This window comes from Coregonus clupeaformis, unplaced genomic scaffold (genome assembly GCF_020615455.1).
Source record: "Coregonus clupeaformis isolate EN_2021a unplaced genomic scaffold, ASM2061545v1 scaf0466, whole genome shotgun sequence".
Lineage (NCBI taxonomy): Eukaryota > Metazoa > Chordata > Actinopteri > Salmoniformes > Salmonidae > Coregonus > Coregonus clupeaformis.
In genome coordinates, this window is record NW_025533921.1 from 187710 (window position 1) to 205238 (window position 17529).

General features: G+C 46.8%; 1 protein-coding gene across 1 annotated transcript in view; it reads right to left on the minus strand.

Moving 5' to 3' along the window:
* LOC121583615 (ciliary neurotrophic factor receptor subunit alpha) overlaps window positions 1-17529 on the minus strand; it is a 110001-nt gene that overhangs the window by 43636 nt on the left and 48836 nt on the right. Inside the window, exon 4 of the mRNA XM_045215525.1 lies at window positions 4964-5153. Coding sequence (XP_045071460.1) covers window positions 4964-5153 — 190 coding nt within the window. The remainder of the gene's footprint in view (window positions 1-4963; window positions 5154-17529) is intronic.

The window sequence follows — 17529 nt, forward strand, 5'->3', positions numbered from 1 at the left end:
TGTATGGTGATAGGTGGGATGGGCTGAGAGTGGCTGAGGGGTGGTGTATGGTGATAGATGGGATGGGCTGAGAGTGGCTGAGGGGGTGGTGTATGGTGATAGGTGGGATGGGCTGGAGAGTGGCTGAGGGGTGGTGTATGGTGATAGGTGGAGGAGAGATGGCTGAGGGTGGTGTATGGTGATAGGTGGGATGGGCTGAGGGGGTGTGTATGGTGATAGGTGGGATGGGCTGAGAGTGGCTGAGGGTGGTGTATGGTGATAGGTGGGATGGGCTGAGAGTGGCTGAGGGGTGGTGTATGGTGATAGGTGGGATGGGCTGAGAGTGGCTGAGGGGTGGTGTATGGTGATAGGTGGGATGGGCTGAGAGTGGCTGAGGGGGTGGTGTATGGTGATAGGTGGGATGGGCTGAGAGTGGCTGAGGTGGTGTATGGTGATAGATGGGATGGGCTGAGAGTGGCTGAGGGGTGGTGTATGGTGATAGGTGGGATGGGCTGAGAGTGGCTGAGGGGGTGGTGTGGTGATAGGTGGGATGGGCTGAGGGTGGTGTATGGTGATAGGTGGGATGGGCTGAGAGTGGCTGAGGGGGGGTATGGTGATAAGTGGGATGGGCTGAGAGTGGTGGAGGATGGGCTGAGGGTGGGTGTTGGTGATAGATGGGATGGGCTGAGAGTGGCTGAGGGGTGGTGTATGGTGATAGGTGGGATGGGCTAGAGGGGTGTGTATGGTGATAGGTGGGATGGGCTGAGAGTGGCTGAGGGTGGTGTATGGTGATAGGTGGATGGGCTGAGAGAGGCTGGTGGTGTATGGTGATAGGTGGGATGGGCTGAAAGTGGCTGGGTGGTGTATGGTGATAGGTGCGGATGGGCTGAGGGGTGGTGTATGGTGATAGGTGGGATGGGCTGGATGGTGTTGTGTTGTGGGGTTGGTGTATGGTGATAGGTGGATGGGCTGAGAGTGGGAGGTGGTGTATGGTGATAGGTGGGATGGGCTGAGAGTGGCTGAGGGGTGGTGTATGGTGATAGGTGGGATGTGGCTGAGGGTGGTGTATGGTGATAGGTGGGATGGGCTGAGAGTGGCTGGGGTGGTGTATGGTGATAGGTGGGATGGGCTGAGAGTGGCTGAGGGTGGTGTATGGTGATAGGTGGGATGGGCTGAGAGCTGGGTGGTGTATGGTGATAGATGGGATGGGCTGAGAGTGGCTGAGGGGTGGTGTATGGTGATAGGTGGATGGGCTGAGGGGTGGTGTATGGTGATAGGTGGGATGGGCTGAGAGTGGCTGAGGGGTGGTGTATGGTGATAGGTGGGATGGGCTGAGAGTGGCTGAGGGTGGTGTATGGTGATAGGTGGGATGGGCTGAGAGTGGCTGAGGGGTGGTGTATGGTGATAGGTGGGATGGGCTGAGAGTGGCTGAGGGGTGGTGTATGGTGATAGGTGGGATGGGCTGAGGAGTGGCTGAGGGGTGGTGTATGGTGATAGGTGGGATGGGCTGAGAGTGGCTGAGGTGGTGTATGGTGATAGGTGGGATGGGCTGAGAGTGGCTGAGGGGTGGTGTATGGTGATAGATGGGATGGGCTGAGAGTGGCTGGGGTGTATGTGATGTGGGAGGCTGAGGGTGGTGTATGGTGATAGATGGGATGGGCTGAGAGTGGCTGAGGGGTGGTGTATGGTGATAGGTGGGATGGGCTGAGAGTGGCTGAGGGGTGGTGTATGGTGATAGGTGGGATGGGGTGGCTGAGGGGTGGTGTATGGTGATAGATGGGATGGGCTGAGAGTGGCTGAGGGGTGGTGTATGGTGATAGGTGGGATGGGCTGAGGGGTGGGTATGGTGATAGATGGGATGGGCTGAGGGGTGGTGTATGGTGATAGGTGGGATGGGCTGAGAGTGGCTGAGGGGTGGTGTATGGTGATAGGTGGGATGGGCTGAGAGTGGCTGAGGTGGTGTATGGTGATAGGTGGGATGGGCTGAGAGTGGCTGGGTGGTATGGGATAGGTGAGAGTGGCTGAGGGTGGTGTATGGTGTAGGTGGGATGGTGTGGGATGGGCTGGGGGTGGTGTATGGGATGGTGGGATGGGCTGAGGGGTGGTGTATGGTGATAGGTGGGATGGGCTGAGAGTGGCTGGGGTGATGGGGGTGGCTGAGGGGTGGTGTATGGTGATAGATGGGATGGGCTGAGAGTGGCTGAGGGGTGGTGTATGGTGATAGGTGGGATGGGCTGAGAGTGGCTGAGGGGTGGTGTATGGTGATAGATGGGATGGGCTGAGAGTGGCTGAGGGGGTGGTGTAGGTGATGGGTGGGATGGTGGCTGAGGGTGGTGTATGGTGATAGGTGGGATGGGCTGAGAGTGGCTGGGGGTGGTGTATGGTGATAGGTGGGATGGGCTGAGAGTGGCTGAGGGGGTGGTGTATGGTGATAGGTGGGATGGGCTGAGAGTGGCTGAGGGGTTGTGTATGGTGATAGGTGGGGATGGGCTGAGGGGTGGTGTATGGGGGAGGGTGGTGTATGGTGATAGGTGGGATGGGCTGAGAGTGGCTGAGGTGGTGTATGGTGATAGATGGGATGGGCTGACAGAGTGGCTGAGGGGTGGTGTATGGTGATAGGTGGATGGGCTGAGGGGTGGTGTATGGTGATAGGTGGGATGGGCAGAAGTGGCTGAGGGGTGGTGTAGTGGTGATAGATGGGATGGGCTGAGAGTGGCTGAGGGGTGGTGTATGGTGATAGGTGGGATGGGCTGAGAGTGGCTGAGGGTGGTGTATGGTGATAGATGGGATGGGCTGAGAGTGGCTGAGGGTGGTGTATGGTGATAGGTGGGATGGGCTGAGTGGCTGAGGGGTGGTGTATGGTGATAGGTGGGATGGGCTGAGAGTGGCTGAGGGGTGGTGTATGGTGATAGGTGGGATGGGCTGGATGGGCTGGTGGTGTATGGTGATAGGTGGGATGGGCTGAGGGTGGGCTGAGGGTGGTGTATGGTGATAGGTGGGATGGGCTGAGAGTGGCTGAGGGTGGTGTATGGTGATAGGTGGGATGGGCTGAGAGTGGCTGAGGGTGGTGTATGGTGATAGATGGGATGGGCTGAGAGTGGCTGAGGGGTGGTGTATGGTGATAGGTGGGATGGGCTGAGGGGTGGTGTATGGTGATAGGTGGGATGGGCTGAGAGTGGCTGAGAGGTGGTGTATGGTGATAGATGGGATGGGCTGAGAGTGGCTGAGGGGTGGTGTATGGTGATAGGTGGGATGGGCTGAGGGGTGGTGTATGGTGATAGATGGGATGGGCTGAGAGTGGCTGAGGGGTGGTGTATGGTGATAGGTGGGATGGGCTGAGAGTGGTGAGGGGTGGTGTATGGTGATAGATGGGATGGGCTGAGAGTGGCTGAGGGTGGTGTATGGTGATAGGTGGGATGGGCTGAGAGTGGCTGAGGGGTGGTGTATGGTGATAGGTGGGATGGGCTGAGAGTGGCTGAGGGGTGGTGTATGGTGATAGGTGGGATGGGCTGAGGGGTGGTGTATGGTGATAGGTGGGATGGGCTGAGAGTGGCTGAGGGGTGGTGTATGGTGATAGGTGGGATGGGCTGAGAGTGGCTGAGGGGTGGTGTATGGTGATAGGTGGGATGGGCTGAGAGTGGCTGAGGGTGGTGTATGGTGATAGGTGGATGGGCTGAGGGGTGGTGTATGGTGATAGATGGGATGGGCTGAGAGTGGCTGAGGGTGGTGTATGGTGATAGGTGGGATGGGCTGAGAGTGGCTGAGGGGTGGTGTATGGTGATAGGTGGGATGGGCTGAGAGTGGCTGAGGGGGTGGTGTATGGTGATAGGTGGGATGGGCTGATGGGCTGAGGGTGGTGTATGGTGATAGGTGGGATGGGCTGAGGGCTGAGGGTGGTGTATGGTGATAGGTGGGATGGGCTGAGAGTGGCTGAGGGTGGTGTATGGTGATAGGTGGGATGGACTGAGAGTGGCTGAGGGTGGTGTATGGTGATAGGTGGGATGGGCTGAGAGTGGCTAGGGTGGTGTATGGTGATAGGTGGGATGGCTGAAGGGTGGTGTATGGTGATAGATGGGGATGGGCTGAGAGTGGCTGAGGGGTGGTGTATGGTGATAGGTGGGATGGGCTGAGAGTGGTGAAGTGGCTGAGGGTGGTGTATGGTGATAGGTGGGATGGGCTGAGAGTGGCTGAGGGGTGGTGTATGGTGATAGATGGGATGGGCTGAGAGTGGCTGAGGGGTGGTGTATGGTGATAGGTGGGATGGGCTGAGAGTGGCTGAGGGGTGGTGTATGGTGATAGGTGGGATGGGCTGAGAGTGGCTGAGGGGTGGTGTATGGTGATAGGTGGGATGGGCTGAGGGGTGGTGTATGGTGATAGATGGGATGGGCTGAGAGTGGCTGAGGGGTGGGATTAAATACCTTGTGTTCAGTAATGTACTATTGTTATGTGATTGCTGTATATAAAAGTATAATGTATATCAAAATGTGTATGTAAAATGCATCTGTAAAATGTATGTCCAGTTCCAGTCATAAGTTTCATACACCTACTCATTCAAGGGTTTTTCTTTGTTAATACTATTTTTTACATTGCAGAATAATAGTGAAGACACCGAAACTATGAAATAACACATATGGGATCATGTAGTAACCAAAAAAGTGTTAAACAGATCAAAATATATTTTGTATTTGAGATTCTTCAAATAGCCACCCTTTGCCTTGATGACAGCTTTGCACACTCAAATAAAGAAAAACCCTTGAATGAGTAGGTGTGTCAAAACGTTTGACTGGTACTGTATATGTAGCAGAAAAGCTGTAAAAAAAAAAAAAAAAAAGATGTGTCCTCCAAAAGGGTGGTGGATGGGTTAATAAAAAAATAAAAATATGAAACATCTAAAATACAAGCTAAGTGGAGCTAGGGTCAAAAAGTAGGGTGTGTTGTTACAAGTAGGGATCTGTTTGGGTTAGTTTAGGCTTCAGGTACGTACCGAGGAGGGGTTCTTGCTCGGTGGTGGAGGGGATCAGTTTGGGTTCGTCTATCCAGGGGGTGGCGTGCACCGCGACGCTCCAGTCACTCCAGGTGCCGATCTCTGTGTCCTTAGCCGCCACCTGGATGATGTACTCCTTCCCTATATACGCATCGGTTATGGTGTGGAACGTACTGTCTGACAACTCCACCTGAAACACACCAATCAGAGAGAAGTACCATCCGTTATAGTGTGGAACGTACTGTCTGACAACTCCACCTGAAACACACCAATCAGAGAGAAGTACCATCCGTTATGGTGTGGAACGTACTGTCTGACAACTCCACCTGAAACACACCAATCAGAGAGAAGTACCATCCGTTATGGTGTGGGACGTACTGTCTGACAACTCCACCTGAAACACACCAATCAGAGAGAAGTACCATCCGTTATGGTGTGGAACGTACTGTCTGACAACTCCTACCCGAAACACACCAATCAAGAGAAGTACCATCCGTTATGGTGTGGAAACGTACTGTCTGACAACTCCACCTGAAACACACCAATCAGAGAGAAGTACCATCCGTTATGGTGTGGAACGTACTGTCTGACAACTCCACCTGAAACACACCAATCAGAGAGAAGTACCATCCGTTATGGTGTGGAACGTACTGTCTGACAACTCCACCTGAAACACACCAATCAGAGAGAAGTACCATCCGTTATGGTGTGGAACGTACTGTCTGACAACTCCACCTGAAACACACCAATCAGAGAGAAGTATCAGACAGCCAATCAGAAAGAAGAGGTAGAAACACAGGAAGTGTGAGATTATTGATTAAAACAAATTGATGTAATAAATGAGTAAAACACTAACAACACTGAGGGTCACTTCTGATGTGGACCACATGCTCACCACTAGTAGATGGAGGCACTTTAACCCATTATGGTGAAAACAAAGCTCATTTAGGGAAACACTATTACACTGAAAATAAGAAATTCTACACCTGTCTGTGAGAAAGAAACAACTTGGACGATTTCTTTTCATGAGCATGGCCTTATTTTACAGCATATTTTGAAATTATCCCACACCTTGACCTGTGGCCTTTACCGCGTGCAGTAAGACGTGCTTCGCGCGCTTTGCGTACTCGTCTCCACTCAACTAGCTACCCAGTGTAGTGTCACACACACACAGTAGCCGCAGCCGCTCGCCAGTTAACCCTCTTTCATCAAAAGGACTGACCACTTCCTCACAAAAAAAGTATTAAATCCAGTCAAACCAACATGGCATTGGCCAAGATACGCAAGGTAGACAAGGAGAACCGTCAGTTCAAAACTGACTGGACTGAGAGGTATTGCTTTTTTTTACCGGACCACAACAGTGCTAAGCTCACATGCTTAATATGCATGCAGACTGTAGCTGTAATCAAAGCGGACAATCTGAAGCAGCATTTTAACTCTCTTCATGCTGCCAGTTTTAATGCAAACTACCCAGAAGAATCTGACCAGCGCAAACAAAAAATTGCAAGCATGTTAACGTCATACAAGCACTCGGTTTTAACTATGTGTAAAACAACATCGGCACAAGAGAGCGCAACAGCTGCCTCATTACACGTTTCCTGGAAGCTTGCAAGAGCTAAGAAGCCATTCGCCGATGCAGAGTTAATTAAACAATGTGCAATCGACATGGCTGCGAAGTTTTAAACCAAGAGGAACCAATTAAAAAAAAAAGTTGTTGAGCTGTTGAAGCAAGTGCAGCTGTCGGCTAACACGGCAACCAGAAGAGTCAAAGTTTTAGCGGAGTGCTTTTCCAGTCTACTCACAGATTTGAGAAAACCGAAGCATTCTCACTGGCAATAGACTGGTCTTGTGACCGAACCGACATGGAACAGCTGTCTGTGTTCGCAAATTTTTGATGGGAAGACATTCCGGGAGGAGCTGCTGTGTTTGATTTCTCTCCGGGCGTACAACCGGGAAATAATTTTCAACGAGTGACCAGTTCTTGAAAGGAATGGCTTAGATGTGAGTAAAATTGTCTCTGTTGTTACCGCAGCGGGGGCTCCGTCAATGGTGGGACACCGCCAGGGCTTAGTAAGCAGGCTTTCTGCCGTTAACCCAGCACTCCTGGCATTTCACTTCATTATTCACAAGTCAGTTTTGTGCGCAAAACTGTGTGGAAAAATGAAAGAGACCATGGATACTGTGACTCGACTAGTTAACTTTGTCCGTGAGAGCTCTAGTCTGCAGCATCGCCTTTTTAGACCATTACTCGAGGAAATGTCAGCTGAACACAAGGATCTTTTGCTCCACAATGACGTTCGCTGGCTGAGCAAAGGCTGTGTGTTGGAGAAGGTGTGTGACCTGCGTGATGAACTTGTGTCATTTTTATCCAGCCTGCAGAGCCAAAAAGCCAGCGACTTTTTGAGCTTTTTAACTGACAACAAGGTGATATCAGATGTAACTTTTTTGTGTGACATCATGTCTCATCTAAATCAGCTTAACCTGCGACTACAAGGCAAGAACCACACTGTTGCTGACATGTATGAGGCGATTGAAGCTTTCCGGTCAAAGCTGCACCTCCTGGAGAGAGACATTTGCACTTTCCACGTCTGCGTGAGCATTGTGAGAAGAATAAAATGCAGGAAGATCCAGCAATGAAGGATTTTGTGTCCAGGCTGGCAGAAAACTTCAAGGAAAGATTTGAAAGCTCCCCTAAACTCTCAGCTGACATCCTTCTCTTCGTAAGACGGCCGTTTTCTGTGTCAGCTGACGGCCAGTGGACTGCAGAGGCCAAAAAGCTGGTGCCTTCCATAGATGAGGCTGCTCTGCAGATGGAAATCTTGGAGATGGGAACATCTGATTTGCTCAAAGCTCAACACAAGGATGCACTGGTGAGTGACTTTTGGATCAACGTGGTTCCCCCAAGCTCGTTTAAAAACACCAGAGATATTGCAATGCTCCTACTCACGATGTTCCCCTCAACATACATCTGTGAATCAGCATTTTCTTAAATGAATGCTATCAAGAGCCAGGACAGAAACAGACTCTCAGATTCACATCTTGTACAGTGCCTCAGGATTGCCACAACATAATACAAGCCTGACATCAGAAAGGTTGCCTCATCCCGTCACTCTCACTTCTCTCACTGATTGGTGAGTGAACCAGATCCAATTATTTTTTTGCTATTTTTCAATCTTCTTGTGGTATAATAATTATTACAATGAAATAACCATTTCATATTTAATAGCATGTTTCCTACTAAATATGCTACACAGCTTAAATAAAAGTAAATGGCATCCAACTAGTTAGTAAAATTTTAAACATAATACACAGCAATAAAAAAAAATAATACACGAATAAAAGCTAATTAATTATATTGTCACATTAATATCAAACACTTTTGGTTGTTAACAGCTTGATATTATTTGGTTCACATATTTTAAAAGTTTAAAAACTAATGTGGCATATTCTGATAACACATTTGAAAAGTACCTAACTACAAATCTCTGTCTGTCTGTGTTTGTCCTTCTGTCTCTTCTCTTAGAAAGAGTGCCTGAACGCAGATATCCAAAGCATGGGTGTTCCAGACAGAAGTGGCCGCTGTGTGGTGGTGTTGTGTTTGTGTGTGTGTGTGTGTGTGTGTGTGTGTGTGTGTGTGTGTGTGTGTGTGTGTGTGTGTGTGTGTGTGTGTGTGTGTGTGTGTCTGAGTGTGTGTGTGTCTGAGTGTGTGTGTGTGTGTGTGTGTGTGTGTGTGTGTGTGTGTGTGTGTGTGTGTGTGTGTGTGTGTGTGTGTGTGTGTGTGTGTGTGTGTGTGTGTGTGTGTGTTTGCTGGACTTTTTGTTTGCTGACTGTTTTGCACAGAATATGCTCAAGGGCATTTCATAATTAAATAGTTGGTTTTGGACTAATTTAGTATTTTTCATTTTTCTCTTATGTGACTCCTAACACCACTACTAATAATTATAAAATCACAATAGAAGTGAAAACTGATAAAACATAAAACTGTTGCCAAAAAAACAAACATGTTGGCCCTCGGCTTGGCATGCCTGACCAAATATGGCCCTTTTGGAAATCTAATTGGGGAACCTGCCATATTGGATGACTGTCATTCATATTCCATTCACCCAGTTAAATGTAACATTGATAGGTTTAGGCTACTACAAAATACTAAAATTTTCCCTGGTACCCTTCATGAGGTTCCTACAACTTGGCCTATGAATGAAAGTTTACAACGTAGGAGCACACAGGACGAGAGACAAATTTGATGTGACAGACAGTGACATTCAATACCGCCTTGCACACTCTTGCCTGCATCTAGCTGATATTGGGTGTAATCATTAGTCCAACAGTTGCAAACGAGAGTTTCTATTGGACAAATTCAGGTGTTTTGTTCCGTTTGCTTCTGTTTAAGAAATGATTTTCAACAGAATCGGTGGAATGAATACACCCCTGATCACGCGTGAACACTGTTCACAATTTCATAGCAGCCACGGTGTATTCCTTCTCGCATCTAATTTATCTGCTCTCCTCCTTTCACCTCTTCCCTTCCCTTGTGGACTTCAATGCACAACACATCAGCTGTATGTGACCAAGCGAAAAAACCTTTCGAAGCCAAACCGCTACGCACAGCCTACATCGTTGTCACCATATTAGCTAAAGTAACGTCATAGTCAGTATAGCTAATAAAACTAATGCATTAGTAAACCCGCTACAATCATGCAGTAACATTACAGTATACAGTCAGTAAGCAGTTACACTGGCGGGCCCCGGTGGCAATAAATTAGTAAAACCAAAAGCTTACCTTGACTTGGAAGAATTCCAGTGTTGTGTTGGATAGTCATAGCCAGCTAGCTAACATAGCATCCCTCTGTTTGAGCAGGGTGTTTCAGTAGGCTAAACTAGCCAGCTAGCTAACATAGCATCCCTCTGTTTGAGCAGGGTGTTTCAGTAGGATAAACTAGCCAGCTAGCTAACATAGCATCCCTCTGTTTGAGCAGGGTGTTTCAGTAGGCTAAACTAGCCAGCTAGCTAACATAGCATCCCTCTGTTTGAGCAGGGTGTTTCAGTAGGCTAAACTAGCCAGCTAGCTAACATTGCATCCCTCTGTTTGAGCAGGGTGTTTCAGTAGGATAAACTAGCCAGCTAGCTAACATAGCATCCCTCTGTTTGAGCAGGGTGTTTCAGTAGGCTAAACTAGCCAGCTAGCTAACATAGCATAACTCTGTTTGAGCCGCGTGTTTCAGTAGGATAAACTAGCTAGCTAGCTAACATAGCATCCCTCTGTTTGAGCCGCGTGTTTCAGTAGGATAAACTAGCTAGCTGCATTTGCTTCTCTTGCTCCTCTTTCATTTAGGAATACATTAATCTGTTAGAAACTGTTAAACTATTGCCTTTCTATCTCTTTGACTCAACTACTCACCCCATTTGATGCACTGCAGTGCTAGCTAGCTGTAGCTTATGCTTTCAGTACTAGATTCATTCTCTGATCCTTTGATTGGGTGGACAACATGTCAGTTCATGCTGCAAGAGCTCTGATAGGTTGTCATAATTACTGTGTAAGTCTATGGAAGGGGATGAGAACCATGAGCCTCCTAGGTTTTTTATTGAAGTCAATGTACCCAGAGGAGGACGGAAGCTAGCTGTCCTCCGGCTACACCATGGTGCTACCCTACAGAGTGCTGTTGAGGTTACTGTAGACCAGGGTTCTTCAATTCCGGTCCTGGAGGGCCAAAACACCTCTGTTTTTCATCCTCTCCTTCTAATCAGGGGCTAATTCAGACCTGGGACACCAGGTGAGTGCAATTAACTACCAGGTAGAAATAAAAAAGAGAACTGTTTCGGCCCTCCAGGACCGGAATTGAAGAACCCTACTGTAGACCTTCTTTGCAAAATAGTGTGTTTTAATCAATTATTTGGTGACAAGTGATTGTATTTAGTATAGTTCTATCTAAAAAGGATAACTTTTGAAAAAAATGTTTTTAATGAAATTCAGTGAGGAGGATGGTCCTCCTCTTCCTCCACTGAGGAGCCTCCAATGATGGAGGCACCTTAACCCATAATGGTGAAAACAAAGCTCATTTAGGGAAACACTATTACACTGAAAATAAACAACTTGTAGTTTAACACTCAGCTCTGCTCTCATACTGCTGCTCTGAAACTGTCACAACTTCTCCTGACATGCTTAACAGCCTGACTACCTGAATAATAATAATAAGACATTTAGCAGACGCTTTTATCCAAAGCGACTTACAGTCATGTGCACATACATTTTTACGTATGGGTGGTCCCGAGGATCAAGTCCACTACCCTGGCGTTACAAGCGCCATGCTCTACCAATTGAGCTACAGAGGACCACAAGCTTTGTAAACAACGTGTGTTGACTAACAGTGAAATGAACTGAAACTTACGGGTCCTTTTCCAACAGCAGTTAGATACAAAACATAGTGACAGGAGGGATAAATACACAGTGAATAACAAAAATTAGTAAAACAATAACATGGGAGTACCAGTACAAAGTCGATATGCAGGGGTACGAGGTAATTGAGGTAGCTATGTACATATGGGTAGGGGTAAAGTGACTACGCAACAGGATAGATAAGACAGTAGCAGCAGCGTATGTGGTGAGCGTGAAAGTGTGTGCATGAGACGTCAGTATGCATGTGTGCGGGCATATGTAGTGTGTGTGTGAGTTGGGGTGTCAGTATGTGAGAGTGTGTGGGTAGAGTCCAGTATGTGTGCATAAAGTAGGTAAAAACTCGTTTGTGCAAAAAAAGCCAATGCAGGCAGTCCGGGTAGCCATTTCACTAGCTATTTAGCAGTCTTGTTTAGCAGTCTTATGGCTTGGGGGAACCAAAGGTTTTTCATTCATGAAATAATGTGAATGTGCGAATTGAGGATTAAAACCAAACAACAACAAACATATTGAGCGTCACTGAATACTGCAAGGAAAGGAATTGGGAATGTTACAACCTCAAGAGTAGAATAGAAAAATGATCTACAGTTGAAGTCGGAAGATTACACACACTTAGGTTGGAGTCATTAAAACTCGTTTTCCAACCACTCCACAAATTTCTTGTTAACAAACTATAGTTTTGGCAAGTTGGTTAGGACATCTACTTTGTGCATGACACAAGTATATTTCCAAAAATTGTTTACAGACAGATTATTTCACTTATTATTCACTGTATCACAATTCCAGTGGGTCAGAAGTTTACATAAACTAAGTTGACTGTGCCTTTAAACAGCTTGGAAAATTCCAGAAAATGATGTCATGGCTTTAGAAGCTTCTGATAGGCTAATTGACATCATTTGAGTCAATTTGAGGTGTACCTGTGGATGTATTTCAAGGCCTACCTTCAAAAGAATCATGGGAAATCGAAAGAAATTGAAAAAAAAAATTGTAGACCTCCACAAGTCTGGTTCATCCTTGGGAGTAATTTCCAAATGCCTGAAGGTACCACGTTCATCAGTACAAACAATAGTACGCAAGTATAAACACCATGGGACCACGCAGCCGTCATACCGCTCAGGAAGGAGACGCATTCTGTCTCCTAGAGATTAACGTACTTTGGTGTGAAAAGTGCAAATCAATCCCAGAACAACAGCAAAGGTCCTTGTGAAGATGCTGGAGGAAACAGGTACAAAAGTATCTATATCCACAGTAAAACGAGTCCTATATCGACATAACCTGAAAGGCCGCTCAGCAAGGAAGAAGCCACTCCTCCAAAACCACCATAAAAAAGACAGACTACGGTTTTGCAACTGTACATGGGGACAAAGATCATACTTTTTGGAGAAATGTCCTCTGGTCTGATTAAACAAAAATACAACTGTTTGGCCATAATGAACATCGTTATGTTTGGAGGAAAAGGGTGTGGCTTGCAAGCCGAAGAACACCATCCCAACCGTGAAGCACGGGTGTGGCAGCATCATGCTGTGGGGGTGCTTTGCCGCAGGAGGGACTGGTGCACTTCACAAAATAGATGGCATCATGAGGAAGGAAATTTATGTGGATATATTGAAGCAACATCTCAAGACATCAGTCAGGAAGTTAAAGCTTGGTCGCAAATGGGTCTTCCAAATGGACAATGACCCCAAGCATACTTCCAAAGTTGTGGCAAAATGGCTTAAGGACAACAAAGTCAAGGTATTGGAGTGGCCATCACAAAGCCCTGACCTCAATCCTATAGAAAATGTGTGGGCAGAACTGAAAAAGCGTGTGCGAGCAAGGAGGCCTACAAACCTGACTCAGTTACACCAGCTCTGTCAGGAGGAATGGGCCAAAATTCACCCAACTTATTGTGGGAAGCTTGTGGAAGGCTATCCAAAATGTTTGACCCAAGTTAAACAATTTAAAGGCAATGCTACCAAATACTAATTGAGTGTATGTAAACTTCTGACCCACTGGGAATGTGATGAAAGAAATAAAAGCTGAAATAAATCATTCTCTCTACTATTATTCTGACATTTCACATTCTTAAAATAAAGTGGTGATCCTAACTGACCTAAGACAGGGAATTTTTACTAGGATTAAATTTCAGGAATTGTGAAAAACTGAGTTGAAATGTATTTGGCTAAGGTGTATGTAAACTTCCGACTTCAACTATAGGTACTTTAGAGCTGTTAAATTGAGGGAAAGCTCCTTTAAAGGTCCAATGCAGACATTTTAATCTCAATATCAAAAACACAATGTTCCTTAATTGGATATAAACTGAGTGTACAAAACATTAGGAACACCTGCTCTTTCCATGACATAGACTGACCATGTGAATCCAGGTGAAAGCTATGATCCCTTATTGATGTCATCTGTTCAATCCACTTCAATCAGTGTAGATGAAGAGGAGGAGACAGGTTAAAGAAGAATTTTTAAGCCTTGAGAGAATTGAGTCATGGATTGTGTATGTGCGCCATTTTAACGGGGTATGATAGTAGGTGCCAGGAGCACCGGTTTGAGTGTGTCAAGAACTGCAACGCTGCTGGGTTTTTCACGCTCAACAGTTTCCTGTGTGTATCAAGAATGGTCCATCATCCAAAGGACATCCAGCCAACTTGACACAACTGTGGGAAGCCTTCGAGTCAACATGGGCCAGCATCCCTGTGGAACGCTTTCAACATCTTGTAACATCTTGTGGTCCTCTGTAGCTCAGCTGGTAGAGCACGGCGCTTGTAACGCCAAGGTAGTGGGTTCGATCCCCGGGACCACCCATACACAAAAAAAAAAATGTATGCACGCATGACTGTAAGTCGCTTTGGATAAAAGCGTCTGCTAAATGGCATATTATTATTATTATTGTAAAGTCCATGCCCTGATGAATTGAGGCTGTTCTGAGGGCAAAGGGGGGTGCAACTCAGTGTTAGGATGTAGTGCCCACCAAACATACACAAACAAACAAACACAGAACATGGCAACATAAGATATTAATGTTCAAGAAACGTTTCATGGGAGCGTTGTAAGAACGTTCGTGTCCAGTTTTATGAAGGTTAGGAGAATATTCCATCAACGTCCCAGCAAACATACACAGAACATGGTTGCCCCAATGGTATTCTAATGTTGGCTGATATGGGAGAAAATACATTCAAGGAGCTTAAACTGGGATAATGTTGTATGTTACACGGGCAAGTAGAAAAATATTTAATATTATTTAATTATAAATCTGATTATGTCACATGGGGGAAATGTGGGAAGCTAAAATACTGTTTTTAGCCAGCTAGCTAGCTAGCAAGTTGCTAGCAGATTAGCCTACCTCCAACTGGCAGGCACAAAACAAGGTAACGGAAGACAAACCTAAACTTCCTACATGTAGCTATTTGTGATGGGTGATTTGAAGGAGTCAGGCGCAGGAGGGTAAATCACAGAATAACAGAATTTATTCCGCAATACAGAGTTACGCAGTAATGCGTCAAAACAGTCCAGTGGCAAAACAGGTGCACTGGAACCAACAAGGCACACGGGGAAAATAACCCGGCGATACAAAATACAAGGAGCTCCACCGAGCTTCACTCTCCTCACAATAAACAATCACACACAAAGACAAGGGGGCAGAGGGAACACTTATACAGGTACTGATGAGGGGATATGAACCAGGTGTGTGTAATGAACAAGACAAAACAAATGGAATGATGAGATGAGGAGCGGCAGTGTCTAGAAGGCCGGTGACGACGAACGCCGAAGCCTGCCCGAACAAGGAGAGGAGGCAGCTTCGGATGAAGTCGTGACACTATTATTCAAATATGCAGATGGTTTTCATTGAAATTAGCTGGTGATGATGAATGTATTAGCTAGCAGTGGTGATGATGTCATCAGTGGTGATGATGTTTTTAACGTGATTCTTCTTTGCTTTACCACAAATGGGAAGACAACAAGAGAATCCCTGCTGCCCCCTTGTTGTAAGGGTTAAGGGATGTTGGTTAGGATATGGTGAACGGTAGGCTGTAACCACAGGTTCCCTCTGAAGCTCAGCTGGTAGAGCACGGTGCTTGTAACACCAAGGTAGTGGGTTCGATCCCCGGGACCACCCATACACAAAAATGTATGCACGCATGACTGTAAGTTGCTTTGGATAAAAGCGTCTGCTAAATGGCATATTATTATTATTAAGGGATGTTGGTTAGGATATGGTGAAAACATGTTATTTTATTTTTTACTTTTGTTTATTTAGTAAATATTTTCTTAACTCCATTTCTTGAACAGCATTTTTGGTTAAGGGCTTGTAAGTAAACATTTCATGGTAAGGTCTACACCTGTTGTATTCATCGCATATGACAAATACAATTTGATTTGATTTGATATACAGGCCCCTAACCCCACAAGGGTGCGTACTCAGCCCCCTCCTGTACTCCCTGTTCATCCATGACTGCGTGGCCATGCACGCCACCAACTCAATCATCAAGTTCGCAGACGACACAACAGTAGTAGGCCTGATTACCAACAATGACGAGACCACCTACAGGGAGGAGGTGAGGGCCCTGGGAGGAGGTGAGGGCCCTGGGAGAAGGTGAGGGCCCTGGGAGGAGGTGAGGGCCCTGGGAGAAGGTGAGGGCCCTGGGAGGAGGTGAGGGCCCTGGGAGAAGGTGAGGGCCCTTGCTGAGTAGTAGTAGTAATAACCTCTCCCTCAATGTCAACAAAACGAAGGAGCTGATCATGGACTTCAGGAGACAGCAGAGAGAGCACGCCCCCATCGACGGGACCGCAGTGGAGAAGGTGAAAAGCTTCAAGTTCCTTGGCATACACATCACTGACAAACTGAAATGGTCCACCCACACAGACAGTGTGGTGAAGAAGGCGCAACAGAGCCTCTTCAACCTCAGGAGGCTGAAGATATTTGGCTTGGCACCTAAAACCCTCACAAACCTTTACAGATGCAAAATTGAGAGCATCCTGTCGGGCTGTATCACCGCCTGGTACGGCAACTGCACCGCCTGCAACCGGAAGGCTCTCCAGAGGGTGGTGCCCAACGCATCACCGAGGGCACACTGCCTGCCCTCCAAGACACCTACAGCACCCGATGTCACAAGAAGGCCAAAAAGATAACCAAGGACATCAACCAACTGAGCCACTGCCTGTTCACCCCGCTATCATCCAGAAGGCGAGGTCAGTACAGGTGCGTCAAAGCTGGGACCGAGAAAGTGAAAAACAGCTTCTATCTCAAGGCCATCAGACTGTTAAATAGCCATCACTAGCCGGCTACCACCCGGTTACTCAACCCTGCACCTTAGAGGCTGCTGCCCTATATAGACATGGAATCACTGGTCACTTTAATAATGGAACACTAGTCACTTTAATAATGTTTACATACTGTTTTACTCATTTCATATGTATATTACAAGCATTTCGCTACAGTCACAATAACATCTGCTAAATATGTGTATGTGACCAATAAAATGTGACTTGATTTTGATTTGAATTAGTCCACACCTCCCTCTTTGTCTGGTAATATGAGAGAAGAGACAATTGTTCCAAGGTTAGAACCTGGTTAGAACGTGTCAACCTGCTACAATGACAGTCAAGCAGCATTAAAACTACCAGCTACTCAGTGTCCTCAGAGAGGAAAGGACAACACAACATGGGATCAATCCCAAATGGAACCCCTCTCGATGGTGCAGCTGTAGAACTTATTGAGGGTCTGAGGACATATGACATATCTTTTCAGTCTCCTGAGGGGGAATAGGTGTTGTCGTGCCCTCTTCACGACTGTCTTCGTGTGTTTGGACCATGATAGTTTATTAGTGATGTGGAGACCAAGGAACTCTCGACCCACTCCACTACAGCCCCATCGATGTGAATGGGGGTGGGCTCGGCCCTCCTTTTCCTGTAGTCCACGATCAGCTCCTATGTCTTGCTCACGTTGAGGGAGAGGTTGTTATCCTGGCACAACACTGCCAGGTCTCTGACCTCCTCTCTATAGGCTGTCTCATCGTTGTCGGGGATCAGGCCTACCACTGTTGTGTCGTCAGCAAACTTAAAACCTCTTAAGGATCGGACTCTATTTTTCTATTTTCGCCTAAAATGACATACCCAAATCTAACTGACTGTAGCTCAGGACCTGAAAAAAGGATATGCATATTCTTGATACCATTTGAAAGGAAAC